At 36.7% G+C, this 15,565-nt stretch overlaps 1 protein-coding gene and 1 long non-coding RNA gene across 3 annotated transcripts in view; one reads left to right on the top strand and one right to left on the bottom strand.

Annotated features, from left to right (window-relative positions):
• LOC139824168 (uncharacterized) overlaps positions 1–15,565 on the top strand; it is a 76,532-nt gene that overhangs the window by 38,784 nt on the left and 22,183 nt on the right. The window lies entirely within an intron of this gene.
• LOC139824163 (uncharacterized) lies at positions 8,344–12,409 on the bottom strand. Of its 2 annotated transcripts, XM_071796654.1 has the most exons (4): positions 11,858–12,409; positions 11,469–11,758; positions 10,486–10,739; positions 8,344–8,674 (listed from the first exon to the last, which is right to left on the bottom strand). In XM_071796654.1, the coding sequence occupies exons 1-4, from the start codon at positions 11,973–11,975 to the stop codon at positions 8,671–8,673; spliced, it is 666 nt and encodes a 221-aa protein (XP_071652755.1). In that variant the 5' UTR covers positions 11,976–12,409; the 3' UTR covers positions 8,344–8,670. The 2 variants fall into 2 exon arrangements, with proteins under 2 accessions (XP_071652755.1, XP_071652754.1); XM_071796653.1 differs by having other exon boundaries at positions 10,486–11,758.

Raw genomic sequence — 15,565 nt, 5'->3', positions numbered from 1 at the left:
GTCGTCCTCTTTGATTGAAGCGATGAATTCCCAGGATGGAACTGGTGGTGAATTATCGGAATCTCCCCCCGGTGTGAAGGTGATCGGGGTTAGCCGATAATTCTGGGCCCTTCGGAATGCTTGGTAATCTGCTCGAGACTCGGCCTTGTCCAACGGAACGTAGATGTACTGTATACTTTTAATGTTAATTTTGCGCACTGAGGTTACGTTTTCGAGTTTTGGTCTCACGTCCGCCTTGCACGCGGAACTCGCGACGAAGTACTTTTCGTATTCAGGATCAGGCGCGTAGTCGGAGAGGACTCCTAACAATGGATTCGGAGGGGACCCGAACAAAAGGCGGTTGAGCCTGCGGGTGCGTACCTTGAGTCCGCTTCGTCGCGTCTTGGGCATTTGTTAACTACTGATCGAGGTTAAAAGGCAAATACGCTTCGGTTGGTTCTCCTTGCTCGTGGCGAGAAAGCGTGCTGCTCGTACAGCATTGCCTCTCTCCAGGCACCCACGGACGGTAGCGTGCCGCTCGTACGGCACTGCCTCGTACGCAGATGTGACGCAAGGGGAGGACCGGTGATTCGGATGCCTTATTGCAATTACTAGAATACCCACAGGCGGAGACGTGCCGCTCGTACGGCACTGCCTCGTGTGTGGATGTAGTGTAAGTGGGATCAGTGGAGGATGTGCGAAGAGGTGTAAGAATTTGTAGAATAAGATATCGTGGAAAAATGATTGTATATTACGATAATTCTACATAGGACATCTATGAGCTAACATATGATTACAAAAGTAACAAGATTACAATCAGGAATGTATATATATTTATATAATTGTCGAGTGGGACGAACGTATGGCGTATTTCTATATGACGCGTAATTCTATATGTAGTGAGAGAGCTGAAGGCTCTGGGTTCGGTAACGCACGTGGAGATAGGAAGATTCTTGATGTGGAAATAGGAAGGTTCTGGATTCAGAGAGACTCGAGAAGGATTCAGTGGTTACTTAACTGGAGAGTCCGTGATCGAGGTAGGACTCCGGGGAACTGAGCGCGTCCCTTGGGATGTTCGCCCTTATATTCCTGTTTTCCCGATGGCGGGGGTGGTCGAGTGGAAGGGTTGACTGAGTGGAAGGGTTGAGTTGTGTTAGAAGTATTTTCATTGGCCTATTTCTTTGTAACATTCTGATTGGTTAATGCTTCTACTAGTAAGATAATGTCCCTAGTCTATACTGGACTCTATGCACGTTTCTTTTCAGATGATACACATCTTAGTTTTTATATAGCTTCAGTTCGTTTCCGCCTTGCCTCGACGCAAGCCGCCTGTATCTGCGTTCCGCAAATATATTCATTATACCAATAAATTTGTGTAATTTATTCAATAAGTTGCGTCATCAGCTCTGTTTTCGATTTCTCTCCTTATATGATCATGGCCTGAGTTTTCTTCCTTTTGTTGCCTGAGTGGAAGGGTTGAGTTGCGTCATCGGCTCCGTTTTCGATTTCTCTCCTTATATGGTCATGTCCTGAGTTTTCAGGAAGGGTCTGGGAGGGTTTAGGTTTGCGTTACCTGAAGGAAGCGTTGCGGGGAAATTCCTATGGCTAAACCCTTGTGGGCATTGCGACTTATTCGTTGTGTATATACATTATTGGAATAGGCCAAGCCTATTGCGTATATCGTGACTTATCTTCTATATTTATATGCTAGTGGGTAGGTTAGGCCTATCGCGCAGGTCGTGACTTATCGCTGGTGTGGTAACTTATTCGGTGATAATTTTACTGTCGGTAAGTCATGCTAGTGAGTGTGGTAACTTATTCGGTGGTAATCCTACTGTCGGTAAGTCATGCTAGTAAGTATGGTAACTTATTCGGTGGTAATCCTACTGTCGGTAAGTCATGCTAGTAAGTATGGTAACTTATTCGGTGGTAATCCTACTGTCGGTAAGTCGTTGTTCTTATGAGTAAGGTCTGACTAAAGTCTTCCTACAATCCAAAGAAGGTTTCAAATTTTCCGGGCGTACGAGAGGGTGGACGTAACACATGAAGCAGAGACGCACGGACGAATTGAAAAGGCACAGCACTAATTTGTAAGTGACCAAACCACACGACTCCGTACCAAAATTTAATCTTTGGTTTGTGCTCACTTTACAGGATGAGAAGGAGCAGCTATAATCATAGCAACAATTATAAACGTTGGCATAGGATACTGGGACGACTCCGCCGGATTATTTTGACCATGCTTGGAATCGACGAAAATCTACCGATGGACCTAAGCGCAGCGCAGTCGTGTCAACCATCGCCAATTCCAACGCAGCGAGAACCACCGGAGTGCGACACCAGATCTCCCGGCGTCGATCCCAACATGGACCGTGACTGGCCCGGCCCAACTGATCCTGAGGTCTTCGCCCGACCTCAGCGTCCGCCGACACCGGCGAACACCATCTACGAAGTGCCGCGGATGTCAGTGACATCCGTCGAAGCAGCGCTAACTCCTGGAATGGAGAACTTGATTGACGAGGTGCTCGACGAGATCAACCGAGAGTCTCCCGTCGATGACATCAGCCTGGGCAGCGTGATAACAAGAACCATCAGACTGCCTGACGTCTCCAGACCTCCGCCCCGTTATGCCAACATTCCAGCGACTCAAATGAGCCACGAGTACGGCAATGGCATCATCTACACGAGCGGAAGCTGCAGCAGCCGAGGGTCACAATCCCTGAGCGGCCTGAGCACATCAGTAAGCAGTCCGCTTGCCTTAGGAGAGCCATCAGGATCATACAACCACTTCGCCGAACCTGCTAATAGACATCATAGTAGACATCATATAATAGGTGAGCGCCCTATGCTTCCTATACCGCAGGGCTCGCCACCCCCCTTACACAACCACCGTTACCAATACCAATTTATTATCGTGCTTATTCAGATCCGCTAGTGAGACCGGCATACGATTTCATTTGTCACTCTGCGTGGTATGCACAAATCTCCTCAGAACTCGCGTTATGTTCAAATTGCGCAACAAGCGAGCATACATTCTGTATTTACAATCGGCCAAACGCTGTATGGCGGCAATTACATCTCCTTTCGCGCACTTTTGTTCATACGACTTTACATTGCGGCCGGTGTTATAAATTGCTAATAAAAACTAAACGTGCCATAGACTGTCATGAGTGCCGCACCACAATAATAGATTTGCACGGTGTGACGTCCTGGGTGATGCGAGGTGGCTCGATCCGGCAGAACGTCTCCGTCGAAATCAATTTTTATGGGTTCTTCTTGCAGTTAAGGAGGTAAAACCCCAGGATAATTAACTGTTGGTCGGCGATGTAGATTATGGCTTCTTGGATCCGTCGAAGGTAGGTAATTCAATAATCTTTATCTTTCTTTTGATATGAAAGAGTATGGTATTTATTGTAGAACTTTTACGATACAAGTGGTTTATGTGGGAGGATGGAACAAGTAAAGATATGTGACCTTTCCTGGCTCGTTCCACACTCTCCGTCGAGAGGGTGAAAGATTCCGCTTTTATACAATTTTGGAAACGGTAGTGGGAGGTGACCGCACCTCGTTACAATGAGTCATAAGCCGTTGTCTAGCGGATGTGAGTCTACTTCTAGTGGTGTGGCTCGCTTGCCAGCAATGAGTCATAGGGTGATGTCTTGAAATTCATTACCATATGGTCATGCGTCGCGCTCCGCTTCGACATGTCCATATATGGTCTATGCGAGGACTAGATTCACTCGAATGAGTCATACAGGTGACTCGTCTGAATTCCATTTTTATTCTCTAGTCTAACAGCGATTTGTATTGAGAGCGATACCTACTTTCATTATGAAATTTCAATATGACTTTTATCAAAAAGAAAAATAAGAAATCTTTAATATTTTAATTTTAAAATGTGCAAATATATGTTGAATATTATTTAAGTTTCTTCAGACATACTTTACATATAATAGAATAATTCAATAGTACAATTAAAGTCATTATTAGTATGCCTAAAGTATAGAAGATATTGCTCTTTTCGTCTAACAGTTAATATGGTATATCTGACTCTCTCTTTCTCTCTTTCAGATCGTACAATACTCGCATCTCGCTCGGATTCGCGTTCCTTATGCTACGCATATACAATTCTATCTTTTTCTGGTTCGTGAGTGGCGCTTCAATGTTTGACGCTCGAGATTTATATTAATTTTAGTAAATATATATATATTTTGTTAATAATAATATTGATAAAAGTGATGTTAGCGGCGGTAATAATGATTCTAATATCATGTTAATAATATATCATGCAGGTAGGAGTGGTTAGCATTCTCGTTAGTGCAGGAAATCAATGAAATTAAATTGTTTATATATAATAAGATTTTTATTATTTTTATATCTCGCGAATGGTTGGGAATTTGATAGGAGTGTATAGGAAATATATTGGAGGACTTTCACTAAAGTATAATATAATATTGAAAAATTTTATTGTTGATATATGTATTTGTTAATAACAAATTATTAATTAAATAAATTGGTACTCTTTAATTCGCGTATTGATATCGTTATGTTCTCTTTATTTAAGAGGTTTTGAATTTCTAATATCATCTCGTTTATGAGCATTCGTTATTTTATTGTTATAAATATTTCGTAAATAAACAATTGCAGAAATAAAAGTTATTATCATTTTTCGTAGGTGTATTGATGCAAAGTTTACGTGCGCGGTCAAAATTCATGTTTACCCGAACGAGTTTTCATCCACATAATTGTTTCATCCACATAATTGCCAATTATATGGACGAATGCAGACGGAGGTATGTATTTTGTTAATTAATTAGGTGTAGCGGGTCTTTCCCTTTGGAATTTTTTTGTAGCCTCAACCAGAGGAGTGACGAGGTTTTGACTTATACAAAAGTTATTATGCATAACCTGGGGCACATGTTAACGGCTATTATTAGTGTGGTTAATTATTTATTTATAATTGTTTATAAAAATAAGTTGCAAAATTGAACAATCTTGTAGTAAGTATTTTTTCATTAAGTCGATCGGTTTTTCGAGATGATTTTGATGACGTAGTTAGTAAAATGGTACTGATATAATTTTAATTGTTTATAACAATTGTTTTGAAAAATATTAATAAGATAATAGTGTCACGTCTGACGGTATAATCACCGCTATATTCCAGCCGCATAAATTTTTCGATTTCCATCCATATTGCACAGCACCTGAAAACAATATAAGAATAAATAATCACACCTTAACTTAACTGTCATAACAATCACTCAGCTGATGCGAGCACGCGTTCTTAAAGTAACTGGCACAAGCCTAGAGAACATGGCTGCTTTAAGGTACCCTTTCAAGCTTAAGCCCCATTTTCATGAATCACACTATAAACTTTGGGACAATTGCTTGTTAAAACTCCCCAGAATCACTAAAATTGATCGTAAATGAATATTACAAGCTTTATGAGATCCTTTATGCAATATAAATTCAATTCAACACACGAATAAATACATGTTCCATAAGAATAAACTCAGAAAATTAAAATAAAATATAAATAAATAAATTAAAAGCAGATTATTCATAAGAATATAACCTTTTGTGTTTAAAGAATATTATCACGCTAAAATAATAATTATCTTACTAACATTTCTCAAACATGATTGTTATAAACAATTTAATTATATTATTAACAAACCTAGCTAATGTGACTACTGGAACTATCACAAAAAGTCAAACAACTTTTGGTTATAAACCATTATTGTATCTCTCAAAATAAACTAATTAACAATAAAATTTATCATAAAATTATTATTAAAAATGATGAATAAAATCACTACAGTGTCACGTCTGACGGTATAATCACCGCTATATTCCAGCCGCATAAATTTTTCAATTTCCATCTTAATTGCACAACACCTGAAAACAATATAAGAATAAATAATCACACCTTAACTTAACTGTCACAACAATCACTCAGCTGATGCGAGCACGCGTTCTTAAAGTAGTAGACACAAGCCTAGAGAACATGGCTGCCTTAAGGTACTCTTTCAAGCTTAAGCCCCATTTTCATGAATCACACTATAAACTTTTGGACAATTGCTTGTTAAAACTCCCCAGAATCACTAAAATTGATCGTAAATGAATATTACAAGCTTTATGAGATCTTTTATGCAATATAAATTCAATTCAACACACGAATAAATACATGTTCCATAAGAATAAACTCAGAAAATTAAAATAAAATATAAATAAATAAATTAAAAGTAGATTATTCATAAGAACATAACCTTTTGTGCCTAAAGAATATTATCACGCTAAAATAATAATTATCTTACTAACATTTCTCAAACATGATTGTTATAAACAATTTAATTATATTATTAACAAATCTAGCTAATGTGACTACTGGAACTATCACAAAAAGTCAAACAACTTTTGATTATAAACCATTATTGTATCTCTCAAAATAAACTAATTAACAATAAAATTTATTATAAAATTATTATTAAAAATAATGAATAAAATCACTACAGACACTCAGCAGAGCATGTCAAGTAACCTCACAAAAACCCCCACATCATATCTCTTCTTAATTCCGAGATATAATTAAAAATTATGGAAATCCATAAAACACAGAGATTTTAAACAACCTAAAATAATGCCCTTAATTATCTGAACACAACAAATATAAAAGAAACCCCATCTTTTTATCTCTTACCGTTCTCGAGTTATAAATTATTAAAGTTTCACATCCGCCATTTTGAATTTCCTACCCTTTAGACTTACAAAGACCAAATCACTTTTACATCAATATTTTAGTCTTATACATTTTAAGACCGAAAAATTTCATTTCTGAACGAAAATTTTGACACTTAATTATTATGATAAAAATGGAATCTCTCATACTCCTAAACACCAGTAACGTTAACGCAAATTTTCTATTTAAATTAATTAAATTAATAAACGAAATTGAAATTTGAACATTCACTCCATGAAAGACGAGGATAGTTTAATACCATTTCACAGAGAGTAAGACAAGGATAGCCCTATAAACTCTTAATAAATTAAAATAAAATGGAAAACGAATAGTTTAAAATAAAAACAATATAGACGTGTATAAGGAATAATCATTAAAACTGTTCAATAGAAAAACATTTACTATATAGTTATTTAATTTTGCAACTTACTTTTATAAACAATCATAAACAAATTATTGACCATGTCAATAAATATTTTTAACTTATACCTCAGATCATATATAACAACTTTTATACAAGTCAAAATTTTGTTACTCCATTAATAAAAGCTACATGAAAATCCAAAGGAAAAACCACCCGGTATTAAATATATGTCCCCAAAAGTTACCAATAACATAGTATTGCATATTCGTATTTGGTTAATTTAAAGGACATCAGAATTCAGATTTTAATATCCAGTAAACGACAACGATTAAAAATCCTCTTTTATATACCGTGAAAACATAAACCTTTTCCCCTAAAAATAATATATAAAGCATAATTGTCACTAAACTCCTATACTTAATTAATCGTGAAAATACATACCTCTGTTTGTACAACAACACTCTGAAATATATAGTACCAAAAGCTCGTTCTGATACATATAAATTTCGACCGCACAAATAAACTCTGCATCAGTACACCTACGAATAATAATAATAACTTTTATTTCTGCAATTGTTTATTTACGAAATATTTATAACAATAAAATAAAGAGTGCTCATAAACGAGATAATATTAAAAATTCAAAACCTCTTAAATAAAGAGAACATAACAATATTAATACGCAAATTAAAAAGTACCAATTTATTTAATTAATAATTTGTTATTAACAACTACATATATTAACAATAAAATTTTCCAATGCTATATTATTCTTTAGTGAAAGTCCTACAATACATTTCCTATACATTCCTATCAAATTCCCAACCATTCGCGAGATATAAAAATAATAAAAATCTTATTATATATAAACAATTTAATTTCATTTATTTCCTGTACTAATGAGAATGCTGACCATTTCCATCTGCACAATATGTTATTAACCTGGTATTAGAATTATTATTACCACCGCTAACATCACTTTTATCAATATTATTATTAACAAATATATATATACTTACTAAAATTAGTATAAATATCAAGCGTCAAGCGCCGAAACGTTACCCACGAACCTGAGAAAGATAAAATTGTATTATGCGTAGCATAAGGAACGCGAATCCGAGCGAGATGCGAGTATTGTACGATTTGAAAGAGAGAAAGAGAGAGTCAGATATACTATAGTAACTGTTAGACGAAGAGAGCAATATCTTTTATACTTTAGACATGCTAATAATAATAAATTGTATTATTGAATTATTATTGGAAATATAATCAGGGACGACTTGAAATGTGGTGAGATGAGCAGGGAACACAACAATCTTGGTCTTTGTACACTCTGAATACTGTCTTTATTATATATAAGTATATCACACTCTGTAACTTAAACCGTAACCAACACGTCTGAACACGACGGTGATCGAGGCTCTTGTGAGCACCACTGATGACCGCACGCACGCATGGCGCGCTGAGTCGCGCCGCCAACCGGGGGCTGCCCTCTAGAAGGGCGGGAACTTATTGCTCGTTCAAAGTCTTCTCCCAACACTCCCTCCCTTTGGGCGAGCGATCCACGGGTCCTCTCTAAGTTTCCTCTTTATCTGAAACGTAACAAGAATTAGTTATCGACTAAAATTAATCTCTAACTTTGTCTAAACTCTATATTCATTATTTTATCTCTCAGATACACAAATGCTTCTGGAGGTAAAGGTTTTGTCATAATGTCTGCCAAATTCTCTTTGGTCTTTATCCATTCGATTTTTACCTTCCCTTAATCAACACACTGCTTGATAAAATCTCCATGAGTGTCATCCATATGTTTTCTGTTTCTAGTTTCTTCTTTTTCTTCTAAGTCTTTCTTTATTTCTTCTAAGTCGTCATCAAACATTTTAAGTTTGTGACTTCTATCCATCTTAGTGCAGTTTCTTGCTGCTCTGTTGTCATGACTCTATAAATTTTCTCGTGCTTGGATACCAGAGTATATAGTATATATCCAGTGTCAGTATATCCCACTAACACACCAATAGCTGTCTTGTCGAATTTCGACGTAGGCTTTGGTACTCTTGCATATCCAATGCATCCGAATTTCTTTATTTGTTCAAAATGACAACTTGTTTCTGATAAAAACTTCTTCAACGGGATCTCATACTCTAAAGTCTTATGTGGAGATCTGTTGTACGCATGCACAGCAGCGTCAACTGCCAACTCCCACATACTCTTTAGTAATCCCGAGTCGAGCATATATGTTCTTACTTTCTCTTTCAACGTTCTGTTGAACCTTTCTGCAACTTCCTTGTCTTGATCTGACTTTGCATAGCATAGCTTTTCTTCTTTTCCTAGTAGATTTCTGGCGGATATAAGATATTTCTCTAGAGCCTCTCCCGATTAATCTTTTGTCTTCAGAGAGTAGGCTTTTGCTAATCTAGAATAGTCATCTATAAAAGTGATTATAAACCTCTTTTGTCCTGGATAGGATGTAGGTTTTATTGGACCTATGTTGTCCGTATGTATTACCTGTAGTGGTCTCTGTGCTCTATTTCTGTTTTCTTTAAACGGCAGTTTTGCCATCTTTGCCATTATACATACTTCACACTCTAATATGGAGTTATCAAACTTTACATTCTCTAATCTCTTTTCTACTTTTTGTAATTGTTTTAGATAGTTTAACGATGCATGACCTAATCTAACATGCCATGACATCACCTCATTTATTTTCTCTAGTTTCTTTACTTTTTCAATTACTGAGCTTTCACACATTTCTTCTATATTCTCTATTGTCTGTATATCTTCTAACTTAATGACTTGATCGAGTTCAGCATTATTGTGTTCTATATTTTCATTTTCGTTCACATTTGTGAGCTCTCCCTCATTCTCCCTCCCAATCGCAGAGCCAACATTATCCCTCTCATCTAACTCTCCCTCCGAAATTGATAATTCATTGGTCTGAATGTTTGCTTGCGATTGTTCAGGAAGCTCACTATGTGAAACAATTTCTGCTCTACATCTGTAAATTCCTTTAAAAACTATTTTATTTGCCAGTTTATTGTAAACTTTAAACACTTTATCATCTAATGAAATGTTTGCAAGCTCATTTTTATTCGCGCATTTAATAACTCTATCTTTACATTTTTCAAACTTTGACAGAATAAAATTCTTATTCACAATATGATCCGTAGCACCCGCATCTGCAGTAAAATTGACTACCTCTTTTGAACTATCTCTATCTTCTATTAATTTAATCATGTATTATTTACCTTCTTCTGATTCTCCTTCATTTGCTGTTTTCGTTGATATAGGTTTCTTAGCTGGTTGTATCTTGGTTATTTTCCCTTTGTTATCTACTCTTTTTGTGCCTTTTTGCACAAATCTACCCTTTTTCTTTATGTTTTTATTAACGGTTTTATTTAAATACCTTTTTTCTCTAGCTCTGTTCGCCTGGGCTTCGGCACTCGGACAATTATCACCCTTGTGACCTCGTACTTCCTGGCAGTAGTAACAAAACCAGGCACCAAATTCTATTAGTGGACAGTCCTTCGCCATATGACCCATTCGGTTGCATCTGTAGCATTTTACTTGTTTCATGTTCTCTTCTGCAGCAGCCCTCTGTACCCTGACTTCGGGTTTCTCTAATTTTTCTTTATTCTCGTTTTTAGTCTCTGCTTCTAACTGCATCATAAAAGATTTTATTTCATCTATGTTCATTTCTTTAAGATTAGTTTGTCTTCTAATTAAATCTACATTCCTCAGCTCTGGTACATTAATTGACACAGCCTGATAAAGTGCAGATCTAATCTCTTGTTCTGCGAGGGGTACCGCATCTTCACATGATTCATATTCTCTAATTATTGAATCAAAGCGTTCACAAAAATCACTTACTTTTTCGTCTTTTCTCATTTTAATTTGATAGAGTTTAGCTCGTACCGATGCATGAGTAACATTTACTTCACTCTTTTTATATCCTCTCAATTTCTTCAAAATTTCTTTCGGATCTTTTTCATGTAGAATCCTTTTATGATAGTTTTCATCTAAATGATTGATTATTATATCTCTAACAAGACTTTTTCTCTTAGCAACTTTTAGTTCGGAGAGATTTTCTGGACTTTCAATGTTTGAATCTATTACATCTAACAACTCGTTATTCATTAACTCAGATTTTAAATAATCCATCCAAAGATCAAAGTTGGATTTTTGCGTCAGCTTATATTCTCTTCTAATATGCAACCTTTGACTGTTCAATTCCAATTCTATAGCTCTTTTCATTGTCTCTAAACTCCTATCTTTTTCGGCTGAACAGACTGTTATTTCATTTAATTTTCTCTTTTTAGACTCTACCTCTAGTTCTTTAACCGTTTGTTTACTGTTTTCTACTGAACTTTGGGTATCTTTATTGCTTACCTCTAAACGTCTAAGTTTAACTTTTTCTTTCTCTAAGTTTAAACGGGAGACTTCCACCATATTCTCCATCATCTCGGTGGCCTTCTTCATTACTTTATCCAGCATCTGCATCGAATTGTCCATTTTCTCAACCATCTTTTCTTGTTTCTCGTAAAGTATCTTTGTCCCTATAGGTAGTACAGGACGATTTTCAGCCCATTCTCTATTCACATCTATGTTTTCTATTATCTTTGGTTTGCCGCGTTTCGGGATTGCACCCTTTGCTTCAGTCTCCTTCTTGTCTTTTGCTTCTATACGGAATTTTGAAATTACTATTTTTATTTTCTCTGAATGCATATATATATTATTCTTCTGGACTACTTTATTTTCAAAAAAAAATACTCTCTTACCTCTATCTTTTCTTACTGTCTCCTCGTTTTTATCTTTTGCTTCTCTATCTATTACCGTGATAAAGCTGCTATCGCTGTCGTAGTCGACCAGCGCATCTTGGCCTTCTTCTTCTTCCATCTATATCGGGATTTAAATATCAACTGAACATTAGCATTCCTCTTTTGACAAGATAAACCAACATTCGTATTGACAAATAATAATTTACAATTTCTATCACTAGATCTCTTTCAGCGATAAAAATTTAATGCTTATGAGGCTATATAGAACGCACTGCAATTCACAATAACCCCAAAGCGAGAAAACCACGCGCCTCTGCAGGGCTATCCGCACGCGCACACCACTGTCCGTTGCGATCCCCAGCACTGCTGAAAAGATCTATGGGAGCTCGGGTTGATCACGCACACGCACGGGGCCCATACAAATTTACGCGGCTTCCCTAAACAGTAATCAAGCTACACCGCACAGCAAGTCATGCTCAATTACCGACCCGATACATATCGATTTCAAAAAAAATAAACTCATATAGAGTCATATAGAGTTTTTATACATACGCATACATTTACATGTATCGCAATCTAGCCATCTAGCATACGCATACGCAATCTAGCCATCTAGCATCGATGCCATGTTGTTAGTCGAAATCGATTATGTGTTTGTGCGCGCCCAGCAACAAGTTCTGCGCGCCAAAAACAATGACTCTCGCCGTCTACGATCGGACTTCCGCGCGCCAAAAATTCCGCGCGCCAAAAGAAATGACTCTCGCCGTTCACGATCGGACTTGCACGCGCACGTCGCCGACTTGCTACCAAGCGGCATTTTTCTATATCTTTTTCCTTCATTATTCTCTACTTCTTTATTACACTTTACACATCTATTCTCTAATTCTCTTATTACCATTATTACCTCTATTTCTATTTCTCGAGAAAAATGGCAAAAACATCTATCTCCTTGTAACAGTATTTATCGAACATTCTTATTAACTGAGAATTCTCTCGTTTTGCTCGTCAGCAACGAGGAATATTATTTACTTACCCTCTAATCTTCTAGATGCTTCTATCTCTTTCTATGCCCTTCGCCGGCGTCTCACACACTTCGTATATACACTTTCGTGCTATGTTCCTCACGCAGGGGAATCGTGCCCTGGGCCCATAACCTATTGGAAATATAATCAGGGACGACTTGAAATGTGGTGAGATGAGCAGGGAACACAACAATCTTGGTCTTTGTACACTCTGAATACTGTCTTTATTATATATAAGTATATCACACTCTGTAACTTAAACCGTAACCAACACGTCTGAACACGACGGTGATCGAGGCTCTTGTGAGCACCACTGATGACCGCACGCACGCATGGCGCGCTGAGTCGCGCCGCCAACCGGGGGCTGCCCTCTAGAAGGGCGGGAACTTATTGCTCGTTCAAAGTCTTCTCCCAACAATTATTCTACCCTATGTAAAGTATGTCTGAAGAAACTTAAATATAATTCAACATATATTTGCACATTTTAAGATTAAATATTAAAGATTTCTTCTTTTCCTTTATGATAAAAGTCATATTGAAATTTTATAATGAAAGAAGGTATCGCTCTCAATACAAATCGCTGTTAGACTAGAGAATAAAAATGGAATTCAGACGAGTCACCTGTATGACTCATTCGAGTGAATCTAGTCCTCGCATAGACCATATATGGACATGTCGAAGCGGAGCGCGACGCATGACCATATGGTAATGAATTTCAAGACATCACCCTATGACTCATTGCTGGCAAGCGAGCCACACCACTAGAAGTAGACTCACATCCGCTAGACAACGCCTTATGACTCATTGTAACGAGGTGCGGTCACCTCCCACTACCGTTTCCAAAATTGTATAAAAGCGGAATCTTTCACCCTCTCGACGGAGAGTGTGGAACGAGCCAGGAAAGGTCACATATCTTATACTTGTTCCATCCTCCCACATAAGCCACTTGTATCGTAAAAGTTCTACAATAAATATCATATTCTTTTATATCAAAGGAAAGATAAAGATTATTGAATTACCTACCTCCGACGGATCCAAGGAGCCATAATCTACATCGCCGACCAACAGCTAATTATCCTGGGGTTTTACCTCCTTAACTGCAAGAAGAACCCATAAAAATTGATTTCGACGGAGACGTTCTGCCGGATCGACCCACCTCGCATCACCCAGGACGTCACAATAGTTATTTCAATGTAGTATTTTTCCATAAATATAAGAGAATGTATTTCTATAATTGTTTTATCTCCGTCTATTTGTTTTCATTTTTATTTTAATTTATTAAGAGTCTATAGGGCTATCCTTGTCTTACTCTCTGTGAACTGGTATTAAACTATCCTCGTCTTTCATGGAGTAAATGTTCAATTTTCAATCTCGTTTATTAATTTAATTAATTTAAATAGAAAATCGGCGTTAACGTTACTGGTGTTTAGGAGTATGAGAGATTCCATTTTTATCATAATAATTAAGTGTCAAAATTTTCGTTCAGAAATGAAATTTTTCGGTCTTAAAATGTATAAAAGACTAAAATATTAATGTAAAGTGATTTGGTCTTTGTAAGTCTAAAGGGTAGGAAATTCAAAATGGCGGACGTGAAACTTTAATAATTTATAACTCGAGAACGGTAAGAGATAAAAAGATGGGGTTTCTTTTGTTATGTTCGGACAATTAAGGGCATTATTTTAGGTTGTTTAAAATTTCTGTGTTTTATGGATTTCCATAATTTTTAATTATATCTCGGAATTAAGAAGAGATATGATGTGGGGGTTTTTGTGAGGTTACTTGACATGCTCTGCTGAGTATCTGCAGTGATTTTATTCATTATTTTTAATAATAATTTTATGGTAAATTGTATTGTTAATTAGTTTATTTTGAGAGATACAATAATGGTTTATAATCAAAAGTTGTTTGACTTTTTGTGATAGTTCCAGTAGTCACACTAGCTAAGTCTATTAATTTTAGTGATTCTGGGGAGTTTTTACAAGCAATTGTCCAAAAGTTTATAGTGTGATTCATGAAAATGGGGCTTAAGCTTGAAAGGGTACCTTCAGGCAGCCATGTTCTCTAGGCTTGTGTCTACTACTTTAAGAACGCGTGCTCGCATCAGCTGAGTAATTGTTATGACAGTTAAGTTAAGAGGTTTGTTCGCGTCGCATGCCCCAACATGCTCTTTCTCACTCCAATGCGCTCCAATACGTTCGCGTCACCTGAACCAAGATGGCGACTAGATGTTCGCGTCACGTTAGAGCATACTCCAAGGAGCAATTAGGAGCACGCTTTATTTAGCAATACGTTCGCGTCACCTGAACCAAGATGTCGACTAAATGTTCGCGTCACGTTAGAGTACACTCCAAGGAGCAATTAGGAGCACGCTCTATTTGCCTCAGCTTCGAAGGTGGTGCAATTGAGGCTATGTTATGCGCGCATCACGCGCATGCGTGTGAAGTGTGTAAACAGTAGCCATTGCTCAAGTTAGTCGGGTCTAGAGTCCAGAGAATATTTCAAAATTAACAATCATGGAGACTTCTTTTAAACGTAAGAATTTCATATGATGCTGATTACTTAAATACAATACTTTAGTTATATTTTTACTTAATTGACTAATAAAATAAATTCTAAAAGATAGATTAAATGATTTTATTCTAAGGTAATTTAAATTGCATGAATATTGTACTATAATTAATATTGT

Source organism: Temnothorax longispinosus, unplaced genomic scaffold (assembly GCF_030848805.1).
Source record: "Temnothorax longispinosus isolate EJ_2023e unplaced genomic scaffold, Tlon_JGU_v1 HiC_scaffold_28, whole genome shotgun sequence".
In the NCBI taxonomy this organism is placed as follows: domain Eukaryota; kingdom Metazoa; phylum Arthropoda; class Insecta; order Hymenoptera; family Formicidae; genus Temnothorax; species Temnothorax longispinosus.
The sequence above is the reverse complement of the archived record's forward strand: the minus strand, read 5'-3'. Positions and strand labels throughout refer to the sequence as shown.

What these genes read in the sequence shown, in the direction of transcription:
- LOC139824163 (XM_071796653.1), bottom strand. Translation starts at nt 11,975, where the DNA reads ATGGAAGAAGAAGAAGGCCAAGATGCGCTGGTCGACTACGACAGCGAT. An exon ending in GACAGTAAGAAAAGATAGAG is followed by an intron (nt 11,759 to 11,857) that starts GTAAGAGAGTAT and finishes AATTCCGTATAG; the next exon opens with AAGCAAAAGACAAGAAGGAG.